Genomic DNA, 27,645 nt, shown 5'->3' with positions numbered 1-27,645 from the left:
TATTAGTAAATGTAAATATTAGTGCAAAGTGTGGGATGCCTTTTTTTATTTTTTTAATTATTCATGTAACAGTTTACTTGCCTACCTGTCCTGGAAGGCCACTCCTTTGTGATCAGGAGACATGTCCATAGTTGTACTCTGTTTGGATGTGGCTTGTGTCCACAGGAGGGAACAATGACCAGGATAGCTATAAGCTCAATGTCCTGAGCAGAAGTCCACACTCAGTACCATTTGATGTTCTTGTCCTCCTCAGTCAGGGCTGGCATGTCAATTATAAACCAGTGCCAATGGTCTTTTTGCCATCCCTCAAGGTGAAACACTGGTCTTTCTCTGAGATCATAGGCTGCTACAAGACTAGGCTGAGCTTCAAGTCTTCTCCAGGCATGGCAAGTTCCTTCCCTGAAGGCAAGGTGACAAGACAGGCTATGTCCCAAGTCAGGGAGAACATGACAAGCGTGAAATGAGACACAAACAGTTTGTGGTGGTCACCCTTTTCCTTGCTGATGATGTAACCCTGAGCCTCCATCTTCTGGTGAGGCTGGATGGAGCCTGGCTGAGTATGACCAAACCACACCTCAGATCCTCAGTCTTAATTAAGCCTCAGACTCAGAGCATCCTGGTTATCCCCTGCCTCAGTTCTCTAGACACTCTTGTAGAACATCTCAACGCCTGTCACCACAGTGTGCATGTTCTTGTTATGTTCCAGAACCTTTCACTTGTGTCCCTTCTTCAAAATGCCATGCTCTGAGGTGCCTGTCACCTTTGTGCCCCAGCCAGGAAAAGAGTGGACCGATTCTTCAAGGAGCAGAAAGGGTGTCTCCGTGTCCCCGGTGAGCACAGGGATGTAAGTGCCCACAGCATCCAGCAGCTTCTGCACTGACTTCACACCTAGCTCAGGATCACATTGCTCAAAGGCACAGGAAGCCGAGCCTATGATGACTGGGGTTTATATCCAAACTCAGTGAGCAGCTCCAGGATCTCTAGCTCTACTCGCTCCACCATCTCCAAGTCCCGGACAGTGTCTGCCTTGTTCACATACACGACAAAATGCTCCACCCCAATGTGTTTAGCCATCATTAGCGGCCACCACCAGAATGCAGTCATCCAGAGAGGCAGTGTCTGTGATCATATCTTAACATAATCTGTGTGATCAGGGTTGTCTGTGTGGGCATAGTGGCAGGCAGCAGTGCTATACACCCCAGGGGCTTCATTCATGGTGATAACCCGTGCTCTGGGGCATTGTCTGTCTCTCTATACTTCTTGAACTTAACTTCACATACCTTGGCTAGAATTTTCATGATGGCTGCTGTCAGGGTGGTCTTGCTATGGTCTGCTTAGCTGATGATACCCACATTTACATGGGGCTTGTCAAGCACGTAAGTCTTCTTGGCCTCTGCCGCTAGGGCACAACACACGAAGGGTGATGCCTAGCCGTTCAGCAGTTGTATTTGACCATATAGCAATGGGGTTGGGCTGACCAGAGACTGACTGCTGAGCTGGGCACCACTCAAAATAGGATAGTGGCCATTATCTTGGTAGTGAATTGAGAATCAGGCACCATACATACAGGGAGATGTACCTCTTAATTATTGGTAAGGGAGGAGCCTGAAGCTTCCCAAACAATACAGGGTATTGTTACTGTTCTTGGTTGCATACTATGACTATATGATTAAGCCATAGTGCTGAAGACACAACACATTTTTGTTTTACAGGAAGTGAGAAATCAATCTGGAACTGATCTGAAAGCTTCTTCGTTGCTGGCTAGTTTTTTTTTTTTTTTTTTTTTTTGGTTTTTCGAGACAGGGTTTCTCTGTGTAGATTTGCGCCTTTCCTGGAACTCACTTGGTAGCCCAGGCTGGCCTCGAACTCACAAAGATCCGCCTGCCTCTGCCTCCCGAGTGCTGGGATTAAAGGCGTGCGCCACCACCGCCCGGCACTGGCTAGTTTTAATAGTACTAGAAGATGCTATGCTCCTCCTGGCAGAGAAAGTCGTAAATGGTTTCACTTTAAGTGAATGGTTTGGCTTTAAGTGGATCTGGAATACTCCAGTACTAAACCTGCCAGGCAAGATGCCCACTGGCAAACCCTTCCCTTAAATTTTGAGGGAATATCATTGAAGAGGAGTGTACAGAATGCAGGAACCGGAGGATGAGGAGGGATGCGTGAAAGGTTATTTGGAGGTAAAATGGTTGTTGTGTTCAAGCAGTCACCTCAGCAGTAGTCACTTGCATGAGACCTGCACAGTACCAAGCCAGTAAAAGTGCCATCATGGGTGGTGGAGGGGCTTGTGAGGTCCAGCCCCCACTGGATGAACTATTGATAGTTAATGGTTGCTGGGGGAGGGGAATTGTGGCTTCTGTAGTTGCTTTGGTGCATGTGAGCAAAATTAATTGGAATCAATGAGTTGTTCAAAAAAATCTGTGAAGTGGGGGGTGAGGTAGTTTGAGTGAGAATGTCCCTACAGCACGTGTTTGGACTCTTGGTTCTAGTTGGAAGTTACAGAGCCTTGCTGGAGGAGGCACATCAACAGGCCCTGACTTTGGGAGTTTCAAACCTCCTCCCCTTCTCTTACTGTTTCTTGTGTGTAGGTTTTGAGATGCTGAAATGTGATCTTTTATCTTTACCTTGGACTCCTGCTACAATTTCTTGATTACAATCTTAGTTAGGGTTTCTATTGCTGTGAAGAGACACCATGACCACAGCAACTTTTATAAAGGAAAACATTTAATTGGGCCACTTACAGTTCAGAGGTTTAGTCCATAATCATCATGGTGGGACATGGCAGCATGCAGGCAGACATGGTACTGAAGAAGTAGCTGAGAGTCCTACACTTGCAGACAACAGGAAATGGTCTGAGTGTCACACTGAGGGAAGCTTGAACATGGGAGACCTCAAAGCCCACCCCTACAGTGATATACTTCCTCCAACAAGCCACACCTACTCTAACAAGGCCACACATCCTAATATTGACACTCCCTATAGGCCAAGCATTAAAACACATGAGTCTATGGCTGCCATAACTATTCAAACCCCCACTGCCATCATTATGGAACCTTTCCTTCTGGAACCATAAGCTGAAATGAACTCTTCCTTCTGTAAGTTGCTTTTGTTCGTGGTATTTTATCACAGAAACAGAAAAGCAACTAATATATATATTACATTAAAAATATTTATTTTACCAATTCCAATGATTTTCTTTTTCAGGAATAGTTGTTGTTGTTAAGGAAGATCTAGAAAGTTTTAATTAAAATTTCCTGGCTTAATTTTTACCACTCTATTCTGGCATTCCTCTAATAATCACCTGAATTAATGATAACCATTGTGCAGACTCTGTAGTAATTTTTGAATGCTGTTCCCAGTTCAGTAGTATTGCCAGCGTATTGATGGATGTCAATTTTGGTCAACATGGCATAGTGTTCTATTTCAGATTTTCTCAAAGCTGGAAAGTTATTGGTAAAAATGACTGATTTCACTTTGCCGTAACTGATCTTATTCAGAATCTGCATGTACGCCAGTATGTACTTTTAACTTTCCAAAATAACTGGAAGCCTCAAGTTGATCAATTCTAGAGATTGTCTTTGTTTCTTTTGTAGTTAGCATCTTTTCGCTTTTTAAGTACATGATGGCCTCAACCAAGCACAACCACCAAAAAGGCTAGAGATTGAGAAAGTAAGAGTCTCTCGTGATACAAAACTCTTTATGGCAGAGACGGAATGCTGGGACAGGAACTCAGAATGATTTCTTTTTTCTTTTATTTTTTTGTTTTTTTGAGTCAGGATCTCTCTGCATAACAGCCCTGGCTAACCTGAAACTCACTCTGTAGACCAGGCTGGCCTCGAACTCAGAGATCCACCTGCTTCTGCCTCCCTAGTTCTGGGATTAATGGCATGCGCCACCATTGCCCAACTTCAGAATGATTCTTAATATCAAATGTTAAATATAAGAGTTTTATTAAGCCTGTGATACATGTAAAGTAATAGATGTATATGTTTGTCAAGTATATTTTTGTATTAAGTTCCCTTTTCATGAATGGGATTATAGGAAATATAATATCAAAAAAAGTAACAATCAAAATTTAGATAAGATTATTCTATGTGTAATGAAATGATAATGTTATTAAGTCTTAACATAAAAATAAATGTCATATTTTTAAGATAAAATTTAACTTACAGTTATAATATTTAATATTAAGACATAAAACCATTGCCTAAATAGAAAATTAAAATTAAAAAATAAAACCCAGCTGGGCATGGTGGCATATGCCTTTAACCCTTCCACTTGGGAGGCTGAGGCAGGTGGATCTCTGAGATTGAGGCCAGCCTGGTCTACAGAGCTAGTTCCAGATCATCCAGGACTACAAGGTGAGTTCCAGATCAGCCAGGACTACACAGAGAAACCATGTCTCAAAAAAAACAAACAAAACAAAACCAAAACAAACTGAAGCCAAACAAAAAAGAAAAAGAGAAATAAAAGTCATGTTCTCCCTTTTCAAAAACAAGGTTCTTATTTTATTTTTGTTTTTCAGGGTTCATTATCTCATGAGTTTAAACCAAATAAATAAAAAGGCAGTGATTTTAAAAGTTTGTGTCTTTTTAAATGATTAGGTTAGGCTCATATCATTAAAATAAAATTTTTCTTTATGTTAAAAAGTCATATATTTAAAAGTACAGAGTTTTTTTTTTTTTTTTTTTTTTTGGTTTTTTTTTTCGAGACAGGGTTTCTCTGTGTAGCTTTGCGCCTTTCCTGGAGCTCACTTGGTAGCCCAGGCTGGCCTCGAACTCACAGAGATCCGCCTGGCTCTGCCTCCCGAGTGCTGGGATTAAAGGCGTGTGCCACCAACGCCCGGCTAAAAGTACAGAGTTTTAATTAAGGATTGCTAATGCCGTTAAAATGTAATCTGATTGTCTTAGAGTTTCTATTGCTGTGAAGAGAAACCATGACTATGACAACTTTTATAAAGGAAAACATTTAATTGAGGTGGCAGCTTACAGTTCAAAGGTTTCATCCATTATCATCATGGAGGGGAGCATGGCAGCATGTAGGCAAGACATGGTGCTGGCTGCATCTTGATCAGAAGGCAGCAGGAAACGGACTCTGACATTGAGCAGAGCTTAAGCAAAAGAACCTCAAAACTCATCCCCACAGTGACACACTTCCTCCAACAAGGCCATACCTACTTCAACAAAACCACATCTCCTAATAGTGCCACTCCCTATGAGCTTATGGGGGCCAGTTACATTAAAACTACCAAGCTGATCAACCATCAAACTTAAAATTGACAAGTGAAACAAAATAATAATTTAAAAATCCATCCTTATATCTGGCTATATATGTAATTATTTATATATGCTTATATTTATAAAATGTTTACACGGTACTAAATCAGTTTATAGGAAATGGACATATTAGCTGGGTGGTGGCGGTGCATGCCTTTAATCCCAACACTTGGGAGGCAGAGACAGGTGGATCTTTGTGAGTTCGAGGCCACCCTGGCCTACAGAACAAGTTCTAGGGTAGGCTCCAAAGCTACAGAGAAACCCTGTCTTGAAAAAAAAAAATGAACATATTAATTAAAACTGTCACATTAGCCCACTTTCTTTTTAGTTCATAGTGTAAATAAAGTTTTAAAACAAAACTTAAAAACTATATGTAAGTTAACACTCCTAGGCAAGATGCTATTTTGTTGTTCATTGTCTCAACTGTGATTCTACAGGCAGTATACAGAAATCCCCTTTACATGGGAAAATAGATGGGTTTTCCCGATGTGGTGCTTCCTCCTCCAAGGTACAATCTCCCTCTTGAATGATTGCTCTTATTTCCTCAAAATCAAAGTTGAAATAATGAACTAGTCCTGTGCTGATAATTTTTTTAAAAGTAATTACTGTGTGTATTAGTTACTTTCCTATTTTTTTTAAAATATAACACCATGAATGAGGCAAATTATGGAAGAAAGAGTTTTTTTGGACTTATTATTCCAGAGGGTTGGGTACATCACCATCATGGGGAAGTATTAAGAATGGCAGCTGGAGCAGCTGAGAGCTTACATCTTGAACCACAAGCAAGAAACAGAGAGTAACACAAAATGATCAGTCTCTAAATTCTCAAAATTCACCACCAGTGATACACCTCTTTCAACAAGACCACACCTCCTAATCCTCCCAAACAGTTCCATGAACTGGGGACCAACTATTAACATGCCCAAAACTCTGGAGGGCATTTCATTCAAACCATCACATTCCACTTCCTGGCCCCTACAACCTCATGGCCATATCATAATGTAAAATCCATTTAGTTTAACTTCGAAATTCCCCATAGCAGCCCGGAGGTAGTGGCGCACACCTTTAATCCCATCACTCGGGAGGCAGAGGCAGGCAGATCTCTGTGAGTTTAAGGCCAGCCTGGTCTACAGAGTGAGTTCCAGGGCAGCCAGGGATGTTGTAGAAAGAAGCCTTGTCTCAAAAAAGCAAAAACAAAACAAAACAAAGACTCTCCATAGCCTTAATACTCTTAAAAAACTTCAAAGTCCAAAGTCTCTTCTGAGAGTCAAGTCAATCTCTTAATTGTCATACTTCCAACATATAGCACAGAATATACATTACTGTTCCAAATGGAAGAAATGGTAGCATGGTGAGAAAATACTGGAACAAGGTAAGACTAAAACCCACCAAGGAAGAATACCTAATTCTGCAGCTTCATTTCTGGTGTCAAAAGGATTTTTTTTTTTTTTAGGACTGTTATGCCTTGTGTGCTCTTCTCCTTGGCAGACATCTCATGGCTCTGGCATCTCTTATGTCATTTAAACACATTAGATACAACCTCTGAGGCACCAAAATGCATTGATGCTACATTGAGGAAAGAAAAGAAAGCACTTCCTCGGAATAATTTGACCAAGAATGAACCCAAATTTGAATTATTCACATCTCTCCCTGTTTCTTTCATCTTAGTATAGCAAGTGGCTTTTGGCTTTTCTGTGGTCTGTCTCTTGTGGATCTGTGCCTGCTGCTTATGTCCCTCACAAAGGACTTTTGTGGTCATTTATTGAACAGCATAGAGTGCATCACTTTGGAAAAGAACAAGGGATACTTAATAGAAATCTTTAACAGCATTTTTCAACTGACCCCAAATGACCTTGATAGCAAAATGTACTATAAGCATCACTGCAAACAGACTATGTCTATATTGCTTTCAGCATTCATAGTGAATATTTCTCATATAAGGTAACTTTTGACTTGTTTGTTGTTTTCAGCAGTTACCATAATGCACACATGCACTCATTTATTACTTTGAGCTGGAGCATGGAAAAGTATATAACGTACGCTTAAAACTATGCATTCGTTTTTGCTGTAAAAGCTGGTAACATGGGGGAATCTAAGGCAAGTTGGTTGCTGCAGTTTTATCTTACACAGTCTGAATACAAAAAAGAATATCAATCTTAAGTCTTAAATGACCTCAAGGTATTTTATTAACTTGGCTATGAAGTCTAGCAGAAGTACCAGTCTCTTTGAATGTAAAAGATAATTTCATAACAACTTATTGTTACAGTTTCCAACATCTTGTGGTCTTCAACACAACCCAGACTTCACCTCACAGATTTACCCAATTTACTCAGGGACTTTTGTCCTCTCAGGGTTGTCACAGTGGGACTCCTCTGCCACACACACATTGCCTGGTCTCAATGGCTCTCTGAAATTGCAAGGGAACATAGACTTGAATCCTTGCCATGTGGACAATACAGTCAAGTCCAGCTGCCACTTTTTTGACTGATCCTCTTCCCTGTGAACCATATTTGCAACAGCTTTTGTTTGTTGTTACTTTTTAGCAGCCAGGAAGTTCTTAGGCCTTTTCTTTTCATTACTTGGAAACTTAGCTGCGTGGGGGCTTGCCTAAGGACACCTTTCTCTTTATTCCAATGCTTAATGATGATTTTTCTCTTTAGCAATTACAATCTTTTCCCAGTCCAAGCCTTGGCTATAACACCAAGTTTGTCAGTGCTCTTTTTTTCCCTTCTTATTTGCTCTTTTTTATTGTAGACCTGCATCAATGATTAGAATAATCATATGTCAGAATTAATATTAGGCTGTCTTGAAATCTGCTTGGCCAAAAAAATTAGTGCATTATTTTTAAATTTAGCCTCAGGCAAGTTTTAGGATAAGGGTAGAAAGCAGACACATTCTCTGCCAAAATATCATAAGAATGGTCTGTAGCTCAGATGCTAATATTATTTCCTCTGGAAATCTGAAGTCTCTGTTGTCCTCATTGCTCTCAGCACTATGAGGATGACCCATTAAGTTCCACTTATAGTGTTAAACTGTTTTTCTAATTCAAAAGTTTCAAAGTCTTCTGTATTCCTCCAAAACCCAGCATTATCAGGTTGGTCACAGCAATACCCCACTCCTGGTACTAATTTCTGTCTTAGTTAATTTTCTTCTGTTGTGATAAAACACAATAACCAAGGCACAATAAACAATTTATAAAACAAGAGTTTATTTGGGCTTGTGATTCTAGAGGGTTGAGACTGTAACGTTCTTAGTTATTGTTCTATTGCTGTGAGTAGACACCATGACTAAGACAACTTATAAAAAGAATCATTTAATTAGGCTTCCTTACAGTTTCAGAGGATTAGTCCATGAATGCTATGGTAGGGAGCATGGTGGCATGCAGGCAAGCACGGCATTGGAATAATAGATGAGAGCTCACATCTGATCTATAAGTTGCAGGCAGAGAAAGCTAGAATGGGCCTGGTGTGGGCTTTTGAAACTTCAATGCATATCACCAGTGACACACCTTCTCTAACAGGCCATACCCCCAATCATTCCCATACAGTTCCACTAACTGGGGACAAGTATTCAAACATACGATCGTATGGGGGCTATTTTCATTTGAACCATCACAAGTAATATCATGGGGAAGCAGCAAGCATGGCAGCAGGCCTGGTGGCTAGATCAGCAAACTGAGCACTCACATATTTTCTTTTCGCATTTATTAGTTGTAAATTTTTTCATAAAATGTATTTTGGTCATATTTTCTCCATCCTCAACTACTCTAAGATTCCCTTATCCCCCCTACTTCATGTTCTCTCTCTGTCCCCATACCTCTATGTGTTGTCCCCCACCCAGTAATCCTGAAAATCAAAACAAATAATAACCAAATCAATCTAAAACATACAAAAAAGCATACCAAAAATATAGTGTGTTTTTGTGTTGGTCAACTACTCTGAGGCATGGGGCCTTACCTGGAGTGTGGTTGATCTACTCAGTATCACTCAAAAACTAATTTTCACTCTCCCAGTAGGTACCAATTACAAAAATGTCTTATTAGAGGTGGAATTTTGTTCCTACTTTTCCTTCTCTCTGCTGGGATTTTGTCTGACTTGCACTTGTACAGGTATTGTACGTAATGTTAAAGATTCTGTATTCATATATGCTCCGGTCCTGTTTCCTTGGGGACATCCACTACTTCTGGCTCTTAAAATCTTTCTGCTTCTTCTTCTACCTACATTCAGGAGCCGTGAGGGGATGGGTTTAATAAAAGCATTCTGTTTAGGCTTGAGTGCTCCAAAGTCTCTCACTTTCTGCATATTATTCAGTGTGGGCCTCTGTGTTAATTACCAAACAAGCTTCTCTGATGAGAGTTCAAGAACTCATGTTTTGAATCATAAGCAGAGCATAGAAAGAGTGACTCAAATGGCATGTCCCCAGTGGGACATAACTCTATCAACAAGGCCACATCACCTAAAGCTCATAAGCAGTACCACCAACTGGGGCCCAAGTATTCAAATGACTGAGACTTTGCAGGACATTTCATTCAAACTAAAACAATGTGCTTTTAAAAGTAAATATTTTTTTTATTATGACAGTTGCTTATTGTTTCTGTGCCAGACTTCTAATTAAAAAAATTAGTCTTTTAGGACTTATTAGAAGTTTAAAAATTATCCATGTTAATATGTCTAAGCTTTATATTACAGCTAGATTTTAAAGCACAATTTACTCTTCAGCCGGGCGGTGGTGGCACACGCCTTTAATCCCAACACTTGGGAGGCAGAGGCCAGGTGGATTTCTGTGAGTTCGAGGCCAGCCTGGTCTACAGAGCTAGTCCAGGACAGGCACAAAGCTACAGAGAAATCCTGTCTTGAAAAAAGCAAAAACAAAACCAAACAATTTACTCTTCAATACTGTTATAACTGACCTTCTTGGTGTTCAACAACCACAATCAGAGACTAAAGCCTATGAAGGTACAAAAGCTAAAAGGAAAGCCAATATTTTGATCCTTGTTCCTAGGTTTTGTCACAGAGAATGATGGAGCATCTCTCAAAGCATTCTACAACTTTGATGATTTACTCATCTTCTTGATCAGAGAGGCCATGGATACCTCAGGGGTTGGACTCTAGCCAGCATGTATTGTGCAAATAGGAAGGCTGACACAGAAGAAAGGTCCGCAGTGCCTCCAAGGGAAGCGTATGGCTGACAAGACTTTGATTCAACCTAGTGATGGTGCAGCTGGTAAGAAGACTAAAGGAGTCAGGGGTTTCTCCTAAGTCCCCAAAACTAACTCCCTAAAACCTCTACTGTTTTTAAAAAGAGAAATGATTAGTTTTGGTTACCAGCATGATCTTCAACACCTAGCTGAAAAATTTTAAACAGTAAGACAAAGCAAAGAAATAAAAATCTAGACTCTAAAAAGAGACAAAAATAATTCAGATTTCATATCCCCATTAAACCCTATGTATGGGCAATGACAACAACTCCAGCTATGATACAAGCTCTGCCATGACCCACCTGTGAACAGTGCAGAGGAATTGACTCCAGGGGAGTTGTGTTCATCTCTTTATTGGTTTTCTCTGAAAGTTTCATCCCAATATAGCTCAGGGTTCAATGCAGGGACAGAGAAGCAATGATAAAAATACAGACTTCTTATCACTTTCACCAGATTCACTCACACATCTCATGGCCAGATAGGGGCTGCATGCATAATGTCTTTAAATATGGTAAGCTAGGGAAAGGAAACATCTTGCCCATGGTGTTCCTTAGGCAAGTGGAGGGAGGCATTTCTCTCAGAAGAATAAACAAAAACCCAAGGGGAAGAATGTAAGAAAGTCTATTTCCAAGCTCTATGTATGTAATTGTAATCACATAGATTTATTTAAAATTATCTGTTGGTATTCAATGGCTACAGCTTTACACTCTCTTCCTTTTAATGCATCCTACCATTATATTTTTTCCTTAAAGTTGTTCTTTTCTATCTCATGAAATTATTTTGAAAGATTTATTTTTATTCTATATTTATGATTATTTTTCCTACTTGTGTGTCTGTGTACCACATATAAGCAGACATATATATATATATATATATATATATATATATATATATATATACCACAGGGTCCAGATGAGGGCAGTGGATCCTATGGAACTGAAGTTACAGATGGCTATAATGCTTGATGTGGGTGCTGGCAACCAAAGCTGAGTCTTCTGTAAGAGCAACAATTCTGTTTAACCTCCAAGTCATCTCTCCAGCACCACTTGCCATATTCTTAATATATAGTCATCAGCATTATTTTTTAAATGACCACTGCCCTGAGAACAAGGTATAAAGAATAACTATTCTGAAATTAACACAGCCATGGTTTTCCTTGAGCTCTTCCTTTATTGTATTATCAGTTGACATAATCATGTTATTCTTTTTTAACCTTGCATTTTAATCTTGTCAAGTTTGTGTCTCCTAGGATATGCAACTATTTCAAACTAAACTCTTTCTGATTCCAACTATTTCCTTCTACAGAAAATACAAATCCTCTTTTCTGTCCAACAGATAAAGTAGGGAGCTTTGTGGTCATCCTTAGGCAGGGACTGTGCCTCTCATTAGCATGGGATTGGTTATAGAAGACTGATTGATTATGATTGTGCTCCCCAAAAAGATTTTTTGGATCACAACTTTAGGAGGGAATTATGGCATGAGATTACAGACTAGAGAAAACTGTAACAATATTAACATATCAAAATAAATCAATAGGCAGAGAAAGGCAAGAAATCATCCCTCACCTGGTTTCATACAACAAATTGAGTATGCTTAAGGAAGCCCAAACTATATGAATATTGGAGGGGAGGGTACTATGTAGATGACCAATAAAGAGTCATGAGGCTCCAAGCCCAATATTTTTGGAGCACATTTTATTTGTTTGTTTTTTTAAACTCACTAGCTCACTCCCATTCTTGGGAGTGCTTCCAGTTTTTAAATAGACTATTTGTATTTTTATTTTTGTATTTTTTTTCTATATTTGTATTTCTAACCACATACCTGTGGTCCAGTTCTTTGCAGTGTGACACAGAACTGGTATATTTCAGCACATGTTCTTGTAACTCCTGCAGGTTCCCTTAAGACTCAAATCTGTGTTTACAAAACTTTGAGCAGAAACACTCAGCGAAGAAGAGATTTATAAGAGGAGGTGCCAGTCTAGCATTATATCAAGGCTACAGATGGAGAGCAAATCTACAGCAAGAGGAAGACAATCTAGCATTGTGTCAATACAAACCTACATATTTCTAGAAAGACAAAAAAGTGCATTTGAAGAAGAGACTAAACCTAGTTTTTATTTTCATGTAGCCCAGGATAGCCTTGAACTCTCCATTGCTGACCTTGAATTCTTGGTCCTCCTGTTAGAAATAAATCCTTGTAGTAATTTTTAAATATGAGGTGCACTTAGAGCTAGGCAAAGGGTTACGGCAACCAGGAAGTGCTAGGCCCTTCTTCCCCAGCTGGCAGGTGGTGTCTGCTTATCTCAGATCTCCAGGGTTGGAAGGCTGTAGGCTGTGTCACTGGGCCCACACTTTCAAACCCCGGGAGTAGTCATTAAATAAGGCATTGCATCCTGAACCAGTAGGATGGGGAATTTGGAGAAGGTGCCATGTTAGAAATATTTGAAGATTGTAATTCTCTAAAGTATCAGCCTATGGGAAAAGGAGGACAGGAACTTCTTGCAACTATGGACTTTAAAAGAAATTTTCTTGCCAGGTGTGTTAGTGCACCAGGGAGGCAGCAGAAGGATCTCTGTGAATTTGAGGCCAACCTCGTCTACAGAGCTCTAGGACAGCCAGGGCTATGTAGAGAGACCCTGTCTCAAAAAAACAAAACAGAAGAAAAAATCCTGTCTTGCGCCAGCCAAGTCAGTATGCCAGCATTTTGGCTTTTTCCCCACTATGCTGGAGTCCCATTTTGTAGAAGGGTATATTAAAAACTGCTTCACTTTCAGTAGTATTTTTAATTCACTGCAGAGTGAGGGTCTTGTTTCCCACTCTGCTTGTCTTTGGATTATAGACTTGAGTCACTATCCTTGGCTCTAAGCTCTACTTCTGTACACATTTGTGAACACAACTTTCTGAGAATCCTTTCCTTTATCCAGGCCAATACCTTTTTTTCAACAATGTAAATTATTTAGTATTTTTCTTCAATGTGTATCTTTAGTGTCTTCGCCTGTTAAGACAGTTTCTATTCAAGTCTCATGACAACGCATTCTCAACAATGAATTATTATTTTTTTCTATAATAGAAATCTTTACAGGCTCTTCTGTAATCCAGTTTTCTCAAGTACCAGCTCTCCTTCCTGTTAGTCTGAAATATTCTCAAAGCACCCAGCCACAAGTGTGTTCAAGTACTTTAAAATATCTACGGAATGACTGCTTCTTCCAAATTAAAGTAATTCCTGAACCAGCATCCATAAACAAGAATATAAGTTCTCTGACTTCACCTCAGATAGTACGTGAAATCAACTTTATAACAAATCCAGCTAGGGTTCCTGAAGTCTTTTTAAAAATTGGTAATCCTTGTTCTTGGTACTTGTGAATTCTTCCTCATTGCATAAGGAAGTGCTTTATCTGGCTATCTTATTACTAATTAACAATAATTATTGAATTCTTGTCTACTTGGGGTTTTTATTTTATGGTCCATTCTTGCTCCACAAAACACAGTTTGAAATATAACCTCTTGGTCCTGGTGACTGCTCTAGGTCTTGCCCAGCCAAGGGAGCTGGTGTCCCACGGAGCGCTTTCCAGGCTCCCCAAGGAACTGCCTAGAACAGCAGCGCCTTCGCCGTGCAAGCACGAAGAAAACCCGCCCGTGGCTTCCGGGAGGGGCGGAGCGCGCGAGGCGCGGCTTCCGGGGGGGATGGATTCCGGAAGGGGCGGCGAGTGCGAGGGGAGGGCCGTGCGTGTGGGAGATGTCCGGAAGCGGCCGCGCTGGCGCGTCCAAGGTATGCCGTGCTGTTGCTATGGAAGCCGCGTGCGGGCGCGTGGCTCCGTGGGCCTCTCGGGGTGGCCCCGGCCCGGTCGGATGGGCACGCGCGGGTTGTGGCGGTCGGGTGAGCAGGGCGTCCTCGCCCTGTCCTGCCCAGGTCTGCGCTGAATGGTGCTGGGAACCGAGCGCGCGAGTGCAGACCGGGAGGAAGGAAAGCAATGCTGGGAATTTGATTCGGAATGAGCGTGGTAGCTGCAGTCTGGCGATTTATTTGTCTCCGTTTTTATTCTGTTGCTCAACCTACCAAGACAGCAGTGGATATTGGAGTGTTCCTTCTCATTTTTCCTAGATAGCGTTCCTTACACTTTGCTTTCCCGCCCAAACTTTCTTCGAGGAGTTGCTTCTCAGGTGTGTTCAGCGATCTCCACACTGTAGGCAGGGCATGTAGGAACTGTTACATGGATGACATTTAAGCGAACATACCTCCCTTCATTGCTTCCTCATTGTGTTCCTCTTTAGTCATAGTTTGCCTTTTCAAAATTCCTCACTTACAGATGTTTGTTTCGTAATACTCAAAATTTAAAACAGCAAACAGTGCTTCACTTCTTGATCTGCTCTTTAAATGAAAACATGCTGAAAACAATATCCCACATAAATGCTTCAACTACCTTATCACTGCCATTCTTTATTTCTCAAACAGACCCGATAGACCACACTGCCAACTTTGTAGCTGATTTAGGGAGCAGAAGCACATAAGAACTTATGGCTTAAAAACTGATTTAATTTCGGAAAGATTAAAATGTTAAAAAAAAAAGGAATTAGAACATTGCTAACTCTACCATAAATCATTTAATGATTGCAGCAGTTGATATCCTTGTCATCAGTGTCCTGATTCACTTTCATAGCTGTTCATTTACTTTTCCTTACTGCCCTGCTCCGAATTTTGACATTGTGCTTTTTCTCAACTTGAAGAGTGTGCCCTGGGTAGTCTTGGACATTGGTTTTAACTGCCACCACTGTATAACAGGCTACACTATGTTATGAAATCATCTTTCTTTCAGTTTACTAGGACCTAACAATTTTTCCTTATTTTTAGTAATCTAGTTCTTTTGACTTTTTATTTCTGCCCTCTTCAATTCTCTTATTTTTCAATAGTTTTTCTTTTCAGTAGTTGTGTTACTTATTGCTGTGTAAAAATTGCTTCAAAACTGAAGCAGCTTTTAACAAGTATTGACCAAATGCCAGGAATCTGAGTGTAGCTTAACCTGTGCGTGTAGCTCCAGGTTTCCCACAGGGTCTTCTCCAGTTCGCTGAAGAGGTGGTTGATGAGTTCAGTTTGTTATTTCCATGGGGCGGCTTACTACAGAGTAGTAGATTTTTGCAGCAGCAGGTGAAACAGGCTCTCATGTAGCACAGGCTGGCCCCGAATTCACTGCGTAAGTGAAGGTGACCTTGAGCCTCACCATCCAGCCCCCACCATCAAGTGCCACCACACCTGGCTTACATTTAAAATTTAATTTTTGGGGGTGGGTGGGAAGGGAGCAGGGCTCAGTATATCGCTCTGGCTGATTTGGAACTTATTATGTAGATGAGGCTGGTCTCAAACCTGCAGTGATCATCCTACCCTACCTCCCCATTGTTGGGATTACAAATGTGAACCACCACATCAAGCTTCAGTCAGTTCTTTCATTAGTCCTTTGAAGAAGGTACTGTTGTCTTGTTTTGTGGATGATGAAAGTGACTCCTAGCAGGAGATCAAGTGATTTGCCCAGTGTACACAGCACTCAGGTGGTCTCTCATGATCTTGCTTTGTGTTCATACTTCATGCTCTTTTACACCTTCCATAATATAGGCAAGTTTAATTCTTTTCTTTTTTTCTTTCTTCCCCCCACCCCACCCCTTCTGTTTTTTGAGACAGGGTTTCTTTGTGTAACAGCCCTGGCTGTCCTGAAACTCTGTTTGTAGATTAGGCTGGCCTCAGACTCACAGGGATCTGCCTGCCTCTGCCTCCTGAGTGCTGGTATAAAAGGTGTGCATCATTCTGCCCGGCTGTGTCTATACTTTTGATTCCTTAGTGTAAACATTATAAGATGAGGAATGATGTCTCCAATTCATGCTCTTTAGAGTAACCGCCATAACTGGTAAATATATGATGAACTTGTGAGTATACTATGTGTGAAGAAACATGGAGAAATACCCTCATCACAAATCTTTAATATCAGCTTCAGCTCTTCAACTTCCTGTTCATAGAGTTTTGGACAAGACACCGTCAACCTAAATAATAGCTAGAGAGATATTTCCAAAGACTAATGATGCTCACTTGAGATGTGTATACTATAGTAAAATATAAGTACATTCAAATAGAATAAAGTGAGGGGAGATTCTAAAGACCATAACAGAGAAATAAGGAAAATTGTGTTTTTCTGATGACCCCTTTTGTCGTAGGGTTACTGTTGCTGCTATGAAACACCATGACCAAAGCAACTTGGGGATGAAAGAGTTTATTAGGCTTATATTTCCACATCATAGTTTATCATCAAAGGAAATCAAGATAGGAACTCAAGCAGGGCAGGAACCTGGAGGCAGACAGAAGCTGATGCAAGGGCCATGGAGGGATGCTCCTCATTGGTTTGCTCAGCCTGCTTTCTTACAGACCCTGGGACCACCAGCCTAGGGACAGCATCACCCACAATGGACTGGCCCCCTCCCATCTATACCAATTAAGAAAATGCTCTACAGGTTTGCCTGCAGCCTGATCTTATGGTGGTTCCCTCCTCTAAGATATCTCTAGCTTGTGTCACGTTTACATAAAACTAGCAAGGACATCTCCAACATGACTTCAGGTCCTTATCACCAAACATTTTATTAGTGCTTCTTACTTGATGGCCATCACTTGGTAGACATTATTTAAACACAGTGTATACTTCCATTTGACTTTAAGTATGGGTTTTGATATTCAGGAAAGCAGGAGAAAAGGAGCTAACAGAGTAAGAACGTTTCACTATTCTAGAAGGATTTAGTGCTATACAGAATAAGGTTAGTTTTAGGCAGTAGGAACAGAGGAAAGCTCAGTAGATGGAAGTTGATGGACCTTTATAATGGCTGATATTTTTTCCTTGAGGGAAGATGTGATAGGTCAATTTAGGCTTACTTGGAGATATATAAAGAATTGTGAGTATGGAACTCTGTTGTGTGTTTGAGTGTAGAGGGCTAGGAAATGAGTAAGAATGTTCACCAAAACTGACTGTGGTAGTTTGAATGTAATTGGGAATGGCACTATTAGGAGATGTGGCTTTTGTCATCGTAGGTATGGCTTTGTTGGAGGAAGTACGTTACTGTGGAGGCAGACTTTGAGGCACGCCTAGTGTCTCAAACCACTTCCTGCTGCCTGCCGGTCAAAATGTAGGACTCTGAGCTCCTTCTCAAGCACCTTGTCTGCCTGCATGCCACCATGTCATACCATGATGATAATAGACTACACCTCTGAGAATGTAAGCCACCCCAATTAAATATTTTTCCTATATAAGTTGCTGTGGTCATGGTATCTCTTCACAGCAATAGAAACCCTAACTAAGACACTGACCAAAGACACACCATTAGAAAATATGGAAGGAGCTAGACTTATCTTTGATTCATTTTACAGTAGTCCTATGGACTGGGGATTGGTTAAGTTGGTTGGAGTCTTAGTACTTAAAAGGCAATACTGAAATAGTTGGTCCTAGAGTCCAGAATAACACCGGGGTGATCTCAGTTGGGAGAGGGATAATGACTGATAAAGACAGTGGAAAAATCCCACAGAATTTCCAGACACATACAGCCCAGAGTCAGTGTCTCCTGAGGGCCCACATCCTGGTTTATTTTGTCATGTCATTCCATGGTAGGGGGAAAAAATGAGAGAACTCGTCAGGATTTCTTTTCAGATTCATCTTTTAGGTTTTAGCCTGGCATTTCCCCACATACGTGTCATTCTTCTTTAATTCATCCCCTCCCCACTGTCCTCCTGCCCTCCTTTGGTGGACACCCTTCCTTTCCTCAGATGGCCCTGTGCTGCTTCTTGTTTGCTTTTTTTTAAAAAAAAATTTTATTTTGAGACAGGATCTCGTGGTCTAGGCTAGCTTCAAACTCAATGTACAACCAAGAATTACTTTGAACTTCTGAATGTTGGGATTGCAGAAGTGTGCCCCACGCCTGATTTTATATAGTGTTGGGACTGTGCATCCCAAGCAGACACTGCCAACTTAGCTGTATCCCCAGCCTCTCTTCCTTCTCCTGTGTCCTTATCCTTTCTTCTGCTGCATATACCATCTCTTAAGATTGTTTCCTCCTCATGATTCTCTAGTTTTATGACCTACACACAAATATTTTAATACTCATATATACATTCATTGTATAATTTTAAGTTTAGATTCCACATATGAGAGAAAACATTTCTCTTTCTGAATCTGATGTAGTCAACATGATTTCCAGTTCCATTTACTTTGCTGCAAATGTTACGCTTCTGTTTTCATTATGGCTTCATGAAATTCCATTATGTGTGTATTATATTTTTATTTTTAATCCATTCACTTGTTTACGGATGTCTTGGCTGATTCCCTTTCCTGGCTACCATGAGTAGAGCAGCAATAAACATGGATATACAAATATATCTCTGGTATGTTGACTTAGAGTCCTCCGTGAATGGTTCATATGGTAGTTCCATTTTTAGTTTTTTTATCCCCCAGCATGGAGTCTTCCATGTTGATTTCCACTGTGGCTACTCAAGTTTGCATTCCCATCAGTAGTTAGTAAGGATACTTGTTTCTCCATATCTTTTTTTTTTTTTTTTAACCTCATGCAACAGCCGACTGTATTCAGGGCATCAGACAATTTATACTCGAAGGGTTAAGAGGAATCACATGAGTAAAGTGTACAATCACAAGGGCAAGTCGCACGTGGCAGGCAAGCTGCACATGGTGGACAAGCTGCACAAGGCTGAAATATGTTATTCTACACAGGCATATAAACAAGTAACAGTAACTACCTGTAATGAGTAATCTGAAGTAAACTCACTCCTATTCGCTATATATGTGAAGATCACAAAAACACATTCCAGAACAACTCCATGTTTTGAGGAAACTGAGGTCACAAGACTCATGTCTTATGTTCTTGGCATTTTCTCAGAGTACTCAGTAATCTCAAATGGTTCCATTCTTGGACTGTGTCTGCCAATGGGCTAGGACCTTTTCTAGATGATTGCCAGGGTGATACTTCTCACTAACACAGCAATCAAGTAAGCATGGCCCTGCCCTCAAGGACTGAACTGTAAGGGACAATACTAGGTGGGAGGCGACATTGAACATCAGCATTCAGATACGGGGAGAGGCTGGAACATAGCTCAAATCTGTGACTTGTTCATAGAAGAATCATGAATAATGATTACAGGAAGCCCCCAAAACTGTCTTCTCCTCTCCTCCTCCTTCACAGATTTCTCCATATCTTTACCAGAATTTATTTATTTATTTATTTATTTTTGATGATAGTCATTCTGACTGCGGTGAGACAGATCTCAAAGCAGTTTTAATTTGCATTTCCTTGATAGCTAAAGACTTTAAAAAGAATTTATTGGTCATTCCTATTTGTTTTGAGAATTCAGTGTAGTTTTTGTAGTTCTTTATATTTCTTAGATAGTAGTCCCTTGTCAGTAGTGGACAAAGATGTTTTTCCCATTCTGTAGGCAATCTCTTTTCTCTGCTGATCATTTCCTTTGCTATTCAGAAGCTTTTTAATGTCATATAATCCTGCTTACTAATATAGGTCCAGCCTATATTGTTTGCTCCCAGGGTCCATGGAAGAGTCCAACAACCAGCTGAGGATTCTAAACTGAGGGATATTTAATAAAAGTAAGCACACTGAGCTCATTAATCCATTCACTTTATTCTTCTAAGTCAATTTTATCTACACAGTTTCTTTTCTGTTCTCATACTTAGCTCCTCTCAGTCCCTCCTGCTCTGTCCCTTCTGCTGTTCTCTCATCTCTGTCTAGTTTTTCCCATCTCCGTCCTCATCTTTGTTCTTCTCAATCAATTCTCCCTCATGCTCTCAGAGAACCAGTATATATACACATGCAGTAATTCTTTGGCAAAGCAATGTGAGGCTTGAAGTTTTCAGGGTCACAGAGATGGGTGATAAGGATTCATACATAAAGCAATAAAAGTCAGCTTCCAATTACAACCCAAAAGGGGAGTGACTGAAGGGGAGTTCTCTGGTAGGGTCAACTACAGGCTATGATCAATTAGGGAATCCAGGAAAAGCATCTGACTGAGGAGGAATTGAAACTTAATTTACACAAGAAAGAAGCTTGGCACCCATCACCTCCCTGGCCTTGCAATCTCCTTGGGTCAGTGGGAAGTAACTGCCTTAACTCAGTAACTAGCAAATGGCTAAAACATCATCCCTGGAATGTGAGCAGTAAATCTCTTAAGTTAGGGTCTTATGTAAATAACCCGGGGTGAAGGTAAGGAGTTGAGGATTTAATTAAGTGGTTATTTTCTCTTATCTGTAAGTGAGATGAGCTAATGTTTATCAATGTGCAGTTTTGTCCTTGGAAAAAGGTATCTTTGCTGAAATACTTTTTTGTTCAGAGAATGGCCCTGGCCAGATGTATGTTAATGAAAAATAAACACAGTTGGGGACAGTTACCCAGTTACCCCAAAAGTATAGGGAAACTTGTGCCCAAGATTGAGATGCAATTGTGTGATTACATGTACACATCACATGGAAATGCACAAGAAGTTTACAAGAGACAGTCAGTTCATTCAAAAGGCAGTAATTCCATAACACCTTGGGTGATGTTTTCCTCTAACAGAACCCTTTGTCACTGCTGTATACTCTCATGGACTTTTGCTACCAGTGGCTCTCAATAGTTTACCAATTCTTGGGATTATTTCCTATGCTGTTAGAATCTTTTTAAGAAAGTCCCTGCTGGGACTGGAGAGATGGCTTAGTGATTAAGAGCACTGGTTGCTTTTTCAGAGGACCTGGGTTTGATTCCTAGCACTCACATGGTGGCTCACGACCACCTGTAACTAGTTACTGAGGGTCTAACACCCTCTTCTGGTCTCTGCAGGAACCAGGCATGCAAAACACACGTGTGCATAAAATAAAAGGAAATTCTTGCTTATGCTTGTATATTGAAGTGTACAATTTATGCTTTCTTCCAGCAGTTTCAAGGTATCAGGTCTCCTATCAAGGCTTTGGATCCATTTTTAAATGGCTTTTGGTGAGAGATCTGGATCAAGTTTCATTCTTCTACATGTGGAAATCCAACATTCACTGCATCATTTTAAGAGGCTGTCTTTTCTCTGATATGTTTTTTTTGACAGCTATGAAGATCTTTTTACTTTTTACTGTCTTCAATTTTTTTTTTTTTGTATTTTATTTATTTGTTAGTTTATGGGAGGGAGCACATGGTACACATGCCACAGCTTGAATGGTGAGGTCAAAGGACAATTTGCAGGATTTGGTTTTCTCCTTCAACTATGTGGGTAGGCTTGGCAGTAAGTGCTACCACTGAACCGTCCTCCCAGCCCTCTTCAGTATTGTGAAGTTTTCACTGTATGGGCTGTAGTGATGGCTCAGTGGTTAAGAGTGTGTACTGCTCTTGCAGAGGATTCAAGTTCAGTTTCCAGAGTTCGTATCAGGCAGTTCATAATGACGGTAGCTCCAGCTCCAGGGGATCTGATACCCTCCTGTCTCTGTGAGCATTTGTACTCAGGTGGACAGATTCACATAGAGACATTCATACATCTACATAATTAAAAAGAAAATAAATCTTTAAAAAAGTGTTCATTATAGAGGTTGTTAGCCTCTGTGTGTAGATCCTATTTATTGTTTGAAGCTATTGTGAATGAGATCCCCCCCCCCCAAATTATTTCTTGGAAAGTGTAGAATAATTACTGACCATTGTAAAGATTGCTTTTTATTATTATGTCTGAGCATGTATGCATGCTGTGTGTGTACCATTGCTTATGTGAGAAGGTCAGAGAGCAACTTTGGAGTTGGTTTTCTCCTTCTCCCACTTTAATGTGTGTTTGAGCCAGGCTTGGACAGCAAATGCCTTTACCCATTGAGCTATCTTGCTGGCCCAAAATTTCCAGTTTTTTCTTTAAACACACACACACACACACACACACACACACACACACACACACACACACTCAGGGATAAAGACAACTTGGTCATGGTAGTTAATCTTTTTAATGTGTTCTGCTTGCAAGTATTTTATTGAGCATTTTTAAATCTATGTTCATAAAGGTTATTGGCTTGTAGTTTTTTTTTTTTAATTAAAAACTTTTAAAATTTATTGTTGGTTTTGGTATTAGAGTAATACTGACTTCACAGAAAGGCTCTGTGGGAATACACCTATTTCTTTTTTTAATAGTTTAAGAAGGCTGCTGGCTATAGGTCTTCTTTGCAAGTCTGGTTGAATTCTGCTGTGAATCTCTCTGGTCCTGGAGTTTGCTTTGCTGGAAGACTTTTTGTTACCATTTCAGTCTTGTTGTTATCAGTCTGCTTGGTCATTGATTTACTTTTGGTCTAGTTTTGGATGTTTGCCTGAATCTAGAAATTCATCTTTTTTTTTTTTTTTTTTAAGTCTTTCAACTCAGTTGAGTACTGTTGTAATGTTTTCTTGTTTAGTTCTGATTTGGGTCTGTCCTTTCTTTTCATTTATTTATTTATTTATTTATTTATTTATTTATTTATTGGTTAGTTTAGCTGTTTCTGTCGATCTTGTTTATCTTCCCAAAGAACCAGTTCTTACATTCATTGATCTTTGTTTCTGTTCTTATTTTTATTATTCCTTGCTCTTGACTGGGATTGGATGCTGTTTGTTCTCCCCCCCCCCCAAATTTTTGAGGTGTATCATTGAGTCATTTATTTGTGCTCTTTCTGATTTTTTTTTAAATATATGCACTTAAAAGCTATAAATTTTCTTTATAGGACTGCTCTCAGTATGTACCTTTAGGTGTTGTTATGTTGTGTTTCATTTCTGTTTATTCCAGGAAAAACTTTATTTCTTCCTTGATTTCTTCTTTGACCCATTCATCATGAAGTAATGAGTTGTTGAATCTCCATGAGTTTGTATATTTATTAGAGATTTGTTTGGTGTCAGTTTTAAATTTTATTGCATTGTGGTCAGGTAGGATACAAGGAGTGATTTCAGTCTTTGAATTTGTTAAGATTTGTTTTATGTCCCAGCATGTGGTCTATTTTAGAAAAGCTTCCATGTGCTCCTGAGTAGATGTGTGTAGTCTTTGGAATATTCTGTAGATATTTGTTAAGTCCATTTGATGTATGATGTCAATTAGCTCTGATGTTTATGTTTATTTTTTGTCCAGATGACTTATCTATCAGTTGTAGTGGTGTACTAAAATCACTATTAATTGTGGTTGATGTTGATCTATGCCTTTAAATCAGGAGTAGATTTTTTTTTTTTTTTTATGAAATTCAGTACCCCAGAGTTCCATGAATATATGTTTAGGTTAGTAATGTCTTCTTAGTTAACTGTTCTCTTTGTTAGAATGAAGTGTTTGTTTTTATCCCTTATGATTTATTTCAGTTGAAGTGTACTTTGAAATTATTCTGACCACGCCTGTTGTCTTCCTGGTCCCATTTGATTAGAGTGCTTTTATTCATCCTTTTACTTTAAGGCAGTGCCTATCTTTAAAACTGAGATGTGTTTCTTGTAGACAACAGATAGGTAGATTTTTGCTTCTTGATTCATTCAGTCAGCCTGTGCCTTTTGATTGGAGAATTGAGGCCATTGATATTTAAAGGCTTTATTGAAGTGTGTGTGTGCTGTTTTCTGCTATTTTATAGTCAATTTTTGGTGATGGTGTTTGTGTTCTCAATAGTATTAGTAATAGTCTCTCTGTTATGCTCATTTCTTTCTTCGCTCAGATATAATGTCTGTTGTATTTTCTTAGGTTTGGTTTGCTCGATAGAAATTGTTGAGGCTGTTTATGTTGTGGAAATTTTTTCTTTTTCATTCAACTATGACAGATGATTTTGCTTGGTATATTAATCCAGGATGGCTGTCACTGTCTTTTAGGACTTGGAATGCATTACTCTAGACTCTTCTGGCTTCCAAAATTCAGCAGTTATTCTGATGGGTTTTCCTTTATATGTCACTTGTGGTTTTGTTTTTGTTTTTTCTTCTCTTGTACTTCTTTTGTTCTATATAGTTAGTGTTTTAAAAATGCTATGCCTTGGGATATTTTCCTTACTGGACTTATCTTTTTGGTGTTCTCTGTGCTTCTTTTGTCTGTATGAGTGTGTTTTTCCTTAGTTTGGAGAAGATCTTGTTGAAGATCTGGCCTATGGCATTGAACTGGGATTCTTCTTCCTCATCTATTAGAATTATTTGAAAGCTTGATCTTTTCATGGTGTCTGAAATTTCTATTCTATTCCTTTCCTGTGATTTTTTAGAAATTTTCATATTCCTTGCTTTTTTTTTTGCCTAGATTCTATCTTCTGTTTGATTCATTTCTACTTGTAAGGCTCTCCTTTGAGTTTTCTAGTGGGTTATTGGGTTTTTCAACTCCATCTTCATTTCAGTTTGAGTCCCTTTCAGTGTTTCTGTGTCTTTATTGAATTCAGTTTTCACATTCTGGATTGTTGTCTTCATTTCCATCACCCTTTTGTTTGTGTTTTTTTTGGGGGGGGGGCATCACTCAGGAATTTATTCTAAGTTCTTTCTCCTTAATTTAATTCATATTTCTCTATGTGTCTTCTTTAAACTTCTTGAATTCTTTGAAGTTTATGATTGATCTTTTAAATTCTCTGTCCTGGAGTTTATTTAGTTAATTATCATTGGCAAAAATTCTATAAGACAGGTCGATTTTGTAGGGAAGATATTGGTTTGATCTTCCATACTATTTATAATTTTCAGATAAGATCTAAGCATGTAGATTTCTTTTCTTAGTTCAAAGTCTGATAGGAACAGCAGGCTGGGGCAGAGGAGAACATGTGGGAGTGGGCTGGGCCTAGATGTTGGGAATGGGTTAGGTGAAATGAAGTCAGGTGTATGGAACAGACTGTGTTGGTGTGGAGGATATGGGTTCTGGTCCAAGCCTGGAGTGTGGAGATATATCTTGCTGGTTTGAGAGGGGTGGGCTGTGGGTTGGGGCTAGGCAGGAGTGATTCTGGTGGAAGCCTAGGGGTTGGTTGAGGATCAGGCAAGGATGGCTAGACTAGGTATCACCTTTAGATGTACTAGATTAGGTGGGTTGTGAGGAGTGTGTTGAGGGGAGGGTTTGCAGAAGGGTGCTTCAGCTAAGTTTTGTTCAGGGAATGGAAACACTGGATGGGTCGCTTCATCCTGGGTTAATGCCATTCCCTCAATAATCTGTTAGATTTTCCTTTGACAATCTTGTACATGTGTTGGGCCTTTATCTTAAAAGGAGCCATAACAACCTTTAAATTTTTTTTTAAATTTTGTTTTGTTGGGAATTGTTACAGAATAAATTTGAAGAGAATAAACATGAAGGAAGTTGAAGCTGTTCTGATAGAGAAGGCAGGGATAGAGAGGGGTAGGTTGCCGGGAGCCATCCCCGGTGGTGGATGGGTCCTGCAGAGGATGTAAGGAGTTGGCGGGGAAAGAATTGAGCCAGGCCATGGTTGTCGAGAATCTTGCAGCCTGACTGACTAGCAGCCAGAGTGTTTCTTTATTTATACAGAATTTAGTTAGCAGGGATACATCTATAATGTTCCAAAACATAGATCATATCATTTTTGTTTTTGGACATGTGTTTCACTTCCTTTTGCTCATCTTTTAGTCATCATTAACAAACTATGACAGAACAGAGTTATCATTTCCAATCATTTTCCCATAAGTTTTGACATCATTAATAAACAGAGTTATCAATCATTCTTACTCATTAACCCCATAACCCAATTTTTTTAGATTTCTTTTTTTTTTATTTTTTATTTTATTTTACAATACTATTCAGTTCTACATAACAGCCACAGATTCCCTTGTTCTCCCCCTTCCTGCCCCCTCCCCTTCCCCCCAGCCTACCCTCCATTCCCACCTCCTCCAGAGCAAGGCCTCCCCCGAGGACTGAGATCTACCTGATAGACTCAGTCCAGGCAGGTCCAGTCCCCTCCTCCCAGATTGAGCCAAGCGTCCCTGCATAAGTCCCAGGTTTCAAACAGCTAACTCATTCAATGAGCCCAGGACCTGGTACCACTGCCTAGATGCCTCCCAAACAGATCAAGCCAATCAACTGTCTTACCTATTTAGAGGGCCCGATCCAGTTGGGGGCCCCTCAGCCTTTGGGTCATAGTTCATGTGTTTCCATTCGTTTGGCCCATAACCCAATTTTTGAGAATCTAGAGGCATATGACAGCCTGTGCTCAGGCTGGTTGTTTTGGTTGCTTCAAGGACATTAGACCAAAACAAAATCTTCAACCACCCTTGGCATTTTGTCATGTCTCAAGCAGTGTATTATTAACTCTTAGTGGTCAGAGTGCCCAGGAAAAATCCTCAGGCTAAAACTGCTGTAGTTATTATTTAAATTCTGGCATAATACAATCAATGTTATATTGTGGTGGTATTGTGTTCCCCAAAATATTGTGTACTCTAATAAATTTATCTGGGGTCAGAGAACAGACAGCCACTGGATACAAAGGCTAGAAAATGGTGACACTCACACCTTTAATCCTAGCATTCCAGAGATAGAAATCCCTCTGGATCTCTGTGAGTTCAAGGCCACATTGGAAATAGCCAAGCATGGTGACACACGCCTTTAATCCCAGAAAGCCAGCCTTTAATCCCAGGGAGTGGTGGTAGAAAGCAGAAAGATATATAAGGCGTGAGGACCAGAAACTAGAAGTTTTTTGGCTGGTTAAGCATTTGGCCTGGTTAAGCATTCAGGCTTTGGAGCAGTAATTCAGCTGAGACCCATTCCGGATGAGGACTCAGAGGCCTCCAGTCTGGGGAGACAAGACCAGCTGAGGATCCGGCGAGGTGAGATAGCTGTGGCTTGTTCTGTCTCTCTGATTTACCAGCATGGACCCCAATAACTCACCTCGGGTTTGATTTTATTAATAAGAACTTTTAAGATTCCTGCTACATTATATCCTTATAGAATTTGTCTATATGTCTAATCCTGGCGTTCTGTTGTTCCTTGGTCATATGACATTATATTGGCTCTACATGAGCTAACTTCTAAGAGAGGGAGGTCCTGACACCTCATACTTTTATTGTCTTTCCACTCCATACTTTACTTATCAATATGTCTCTATGTAGGACAGAGTTGTATGCCACGTAATTGTCTGAGTGTACAGTGGGAAGAGGCTTGTAATCTGAACTGTGGACAATTCCTCTAGCCCACTGAATCTTGTTGACCTTTTAAATTATTTTGTTTTGAATATCTTGT

The 27,645-nt window shown here is 39.9% G+C and overlaps 1 protein-coding gene and 1 pseudogene across 9 annotated transcripts in view; one reads left to right on the top strand and one right to left on the bottom strand.

The window, feature by feature from the left end:
- Nucleotides 1-221: 221 nt before the first annotated feature.
- LOC102916184 (elongation factor Tu, mitochondrial-like) lies at nucleotides 222-9,577 on the bottom strand (annotated as a pseudogene).
- A 4,581-nt stretch (nucleotides 9,578-14,158) lies between these two features.
- The window catches only part of Spidr (scaffold protein involved in DNA repair), a 277,612-nt gene continuing 264,125 nt past the window's right edge, over nucleotides 14,159-27,645 (top strand). For 4 of the 9 annotated variants that reach the window (XR_013043622.1, XM_076548363.1, XM_076548365.1 and 1 more), the window contains exons 1-2: nucleotides 14,173-14,241; nucleotides 17,533-17,716. Coding sequence is in view for 5 of the 9 variants with exons in the window: in XM_076548363.1 (XP_076404478.1) it covers nucleotides 17,669-17,716 (48 nt within the window). In the remaining 4 variants the exon portion in view is untranslated. Of the gene's footprint in view, nucleotides 14,242-17,532; nucleotides 17,717-27,645 lie in introns of all 9 variants that reach the window. The other 5 variants (XR_013043623.1, XM_015990343.3, XM_076548364.1 and 2 more) reach the window with 4 other exon arrangements.

Source organism: Peromyscus maniculatus, chromosome 12 (assembly GCF_049852395.1).
Source record: "Peromyscus maniculatus bairdii isolate BWxNUB_F1_BW_parent chromosome 12, HU_Pman_BW_mat_3.1, whole genome shotgun sequence".
NCBI classification, from domain to species: domain Eukaryota; kingdom Metazoa; phylum Chordata; class Mammalia; order Rodentia; family Cricetidae; genus Peromyscus; species Peromyscus maniculatus.
Note: the sequence above shows the minus strand (reverse complement) of the source record. Positions and strands in the feature narration are given on the sequence as shown.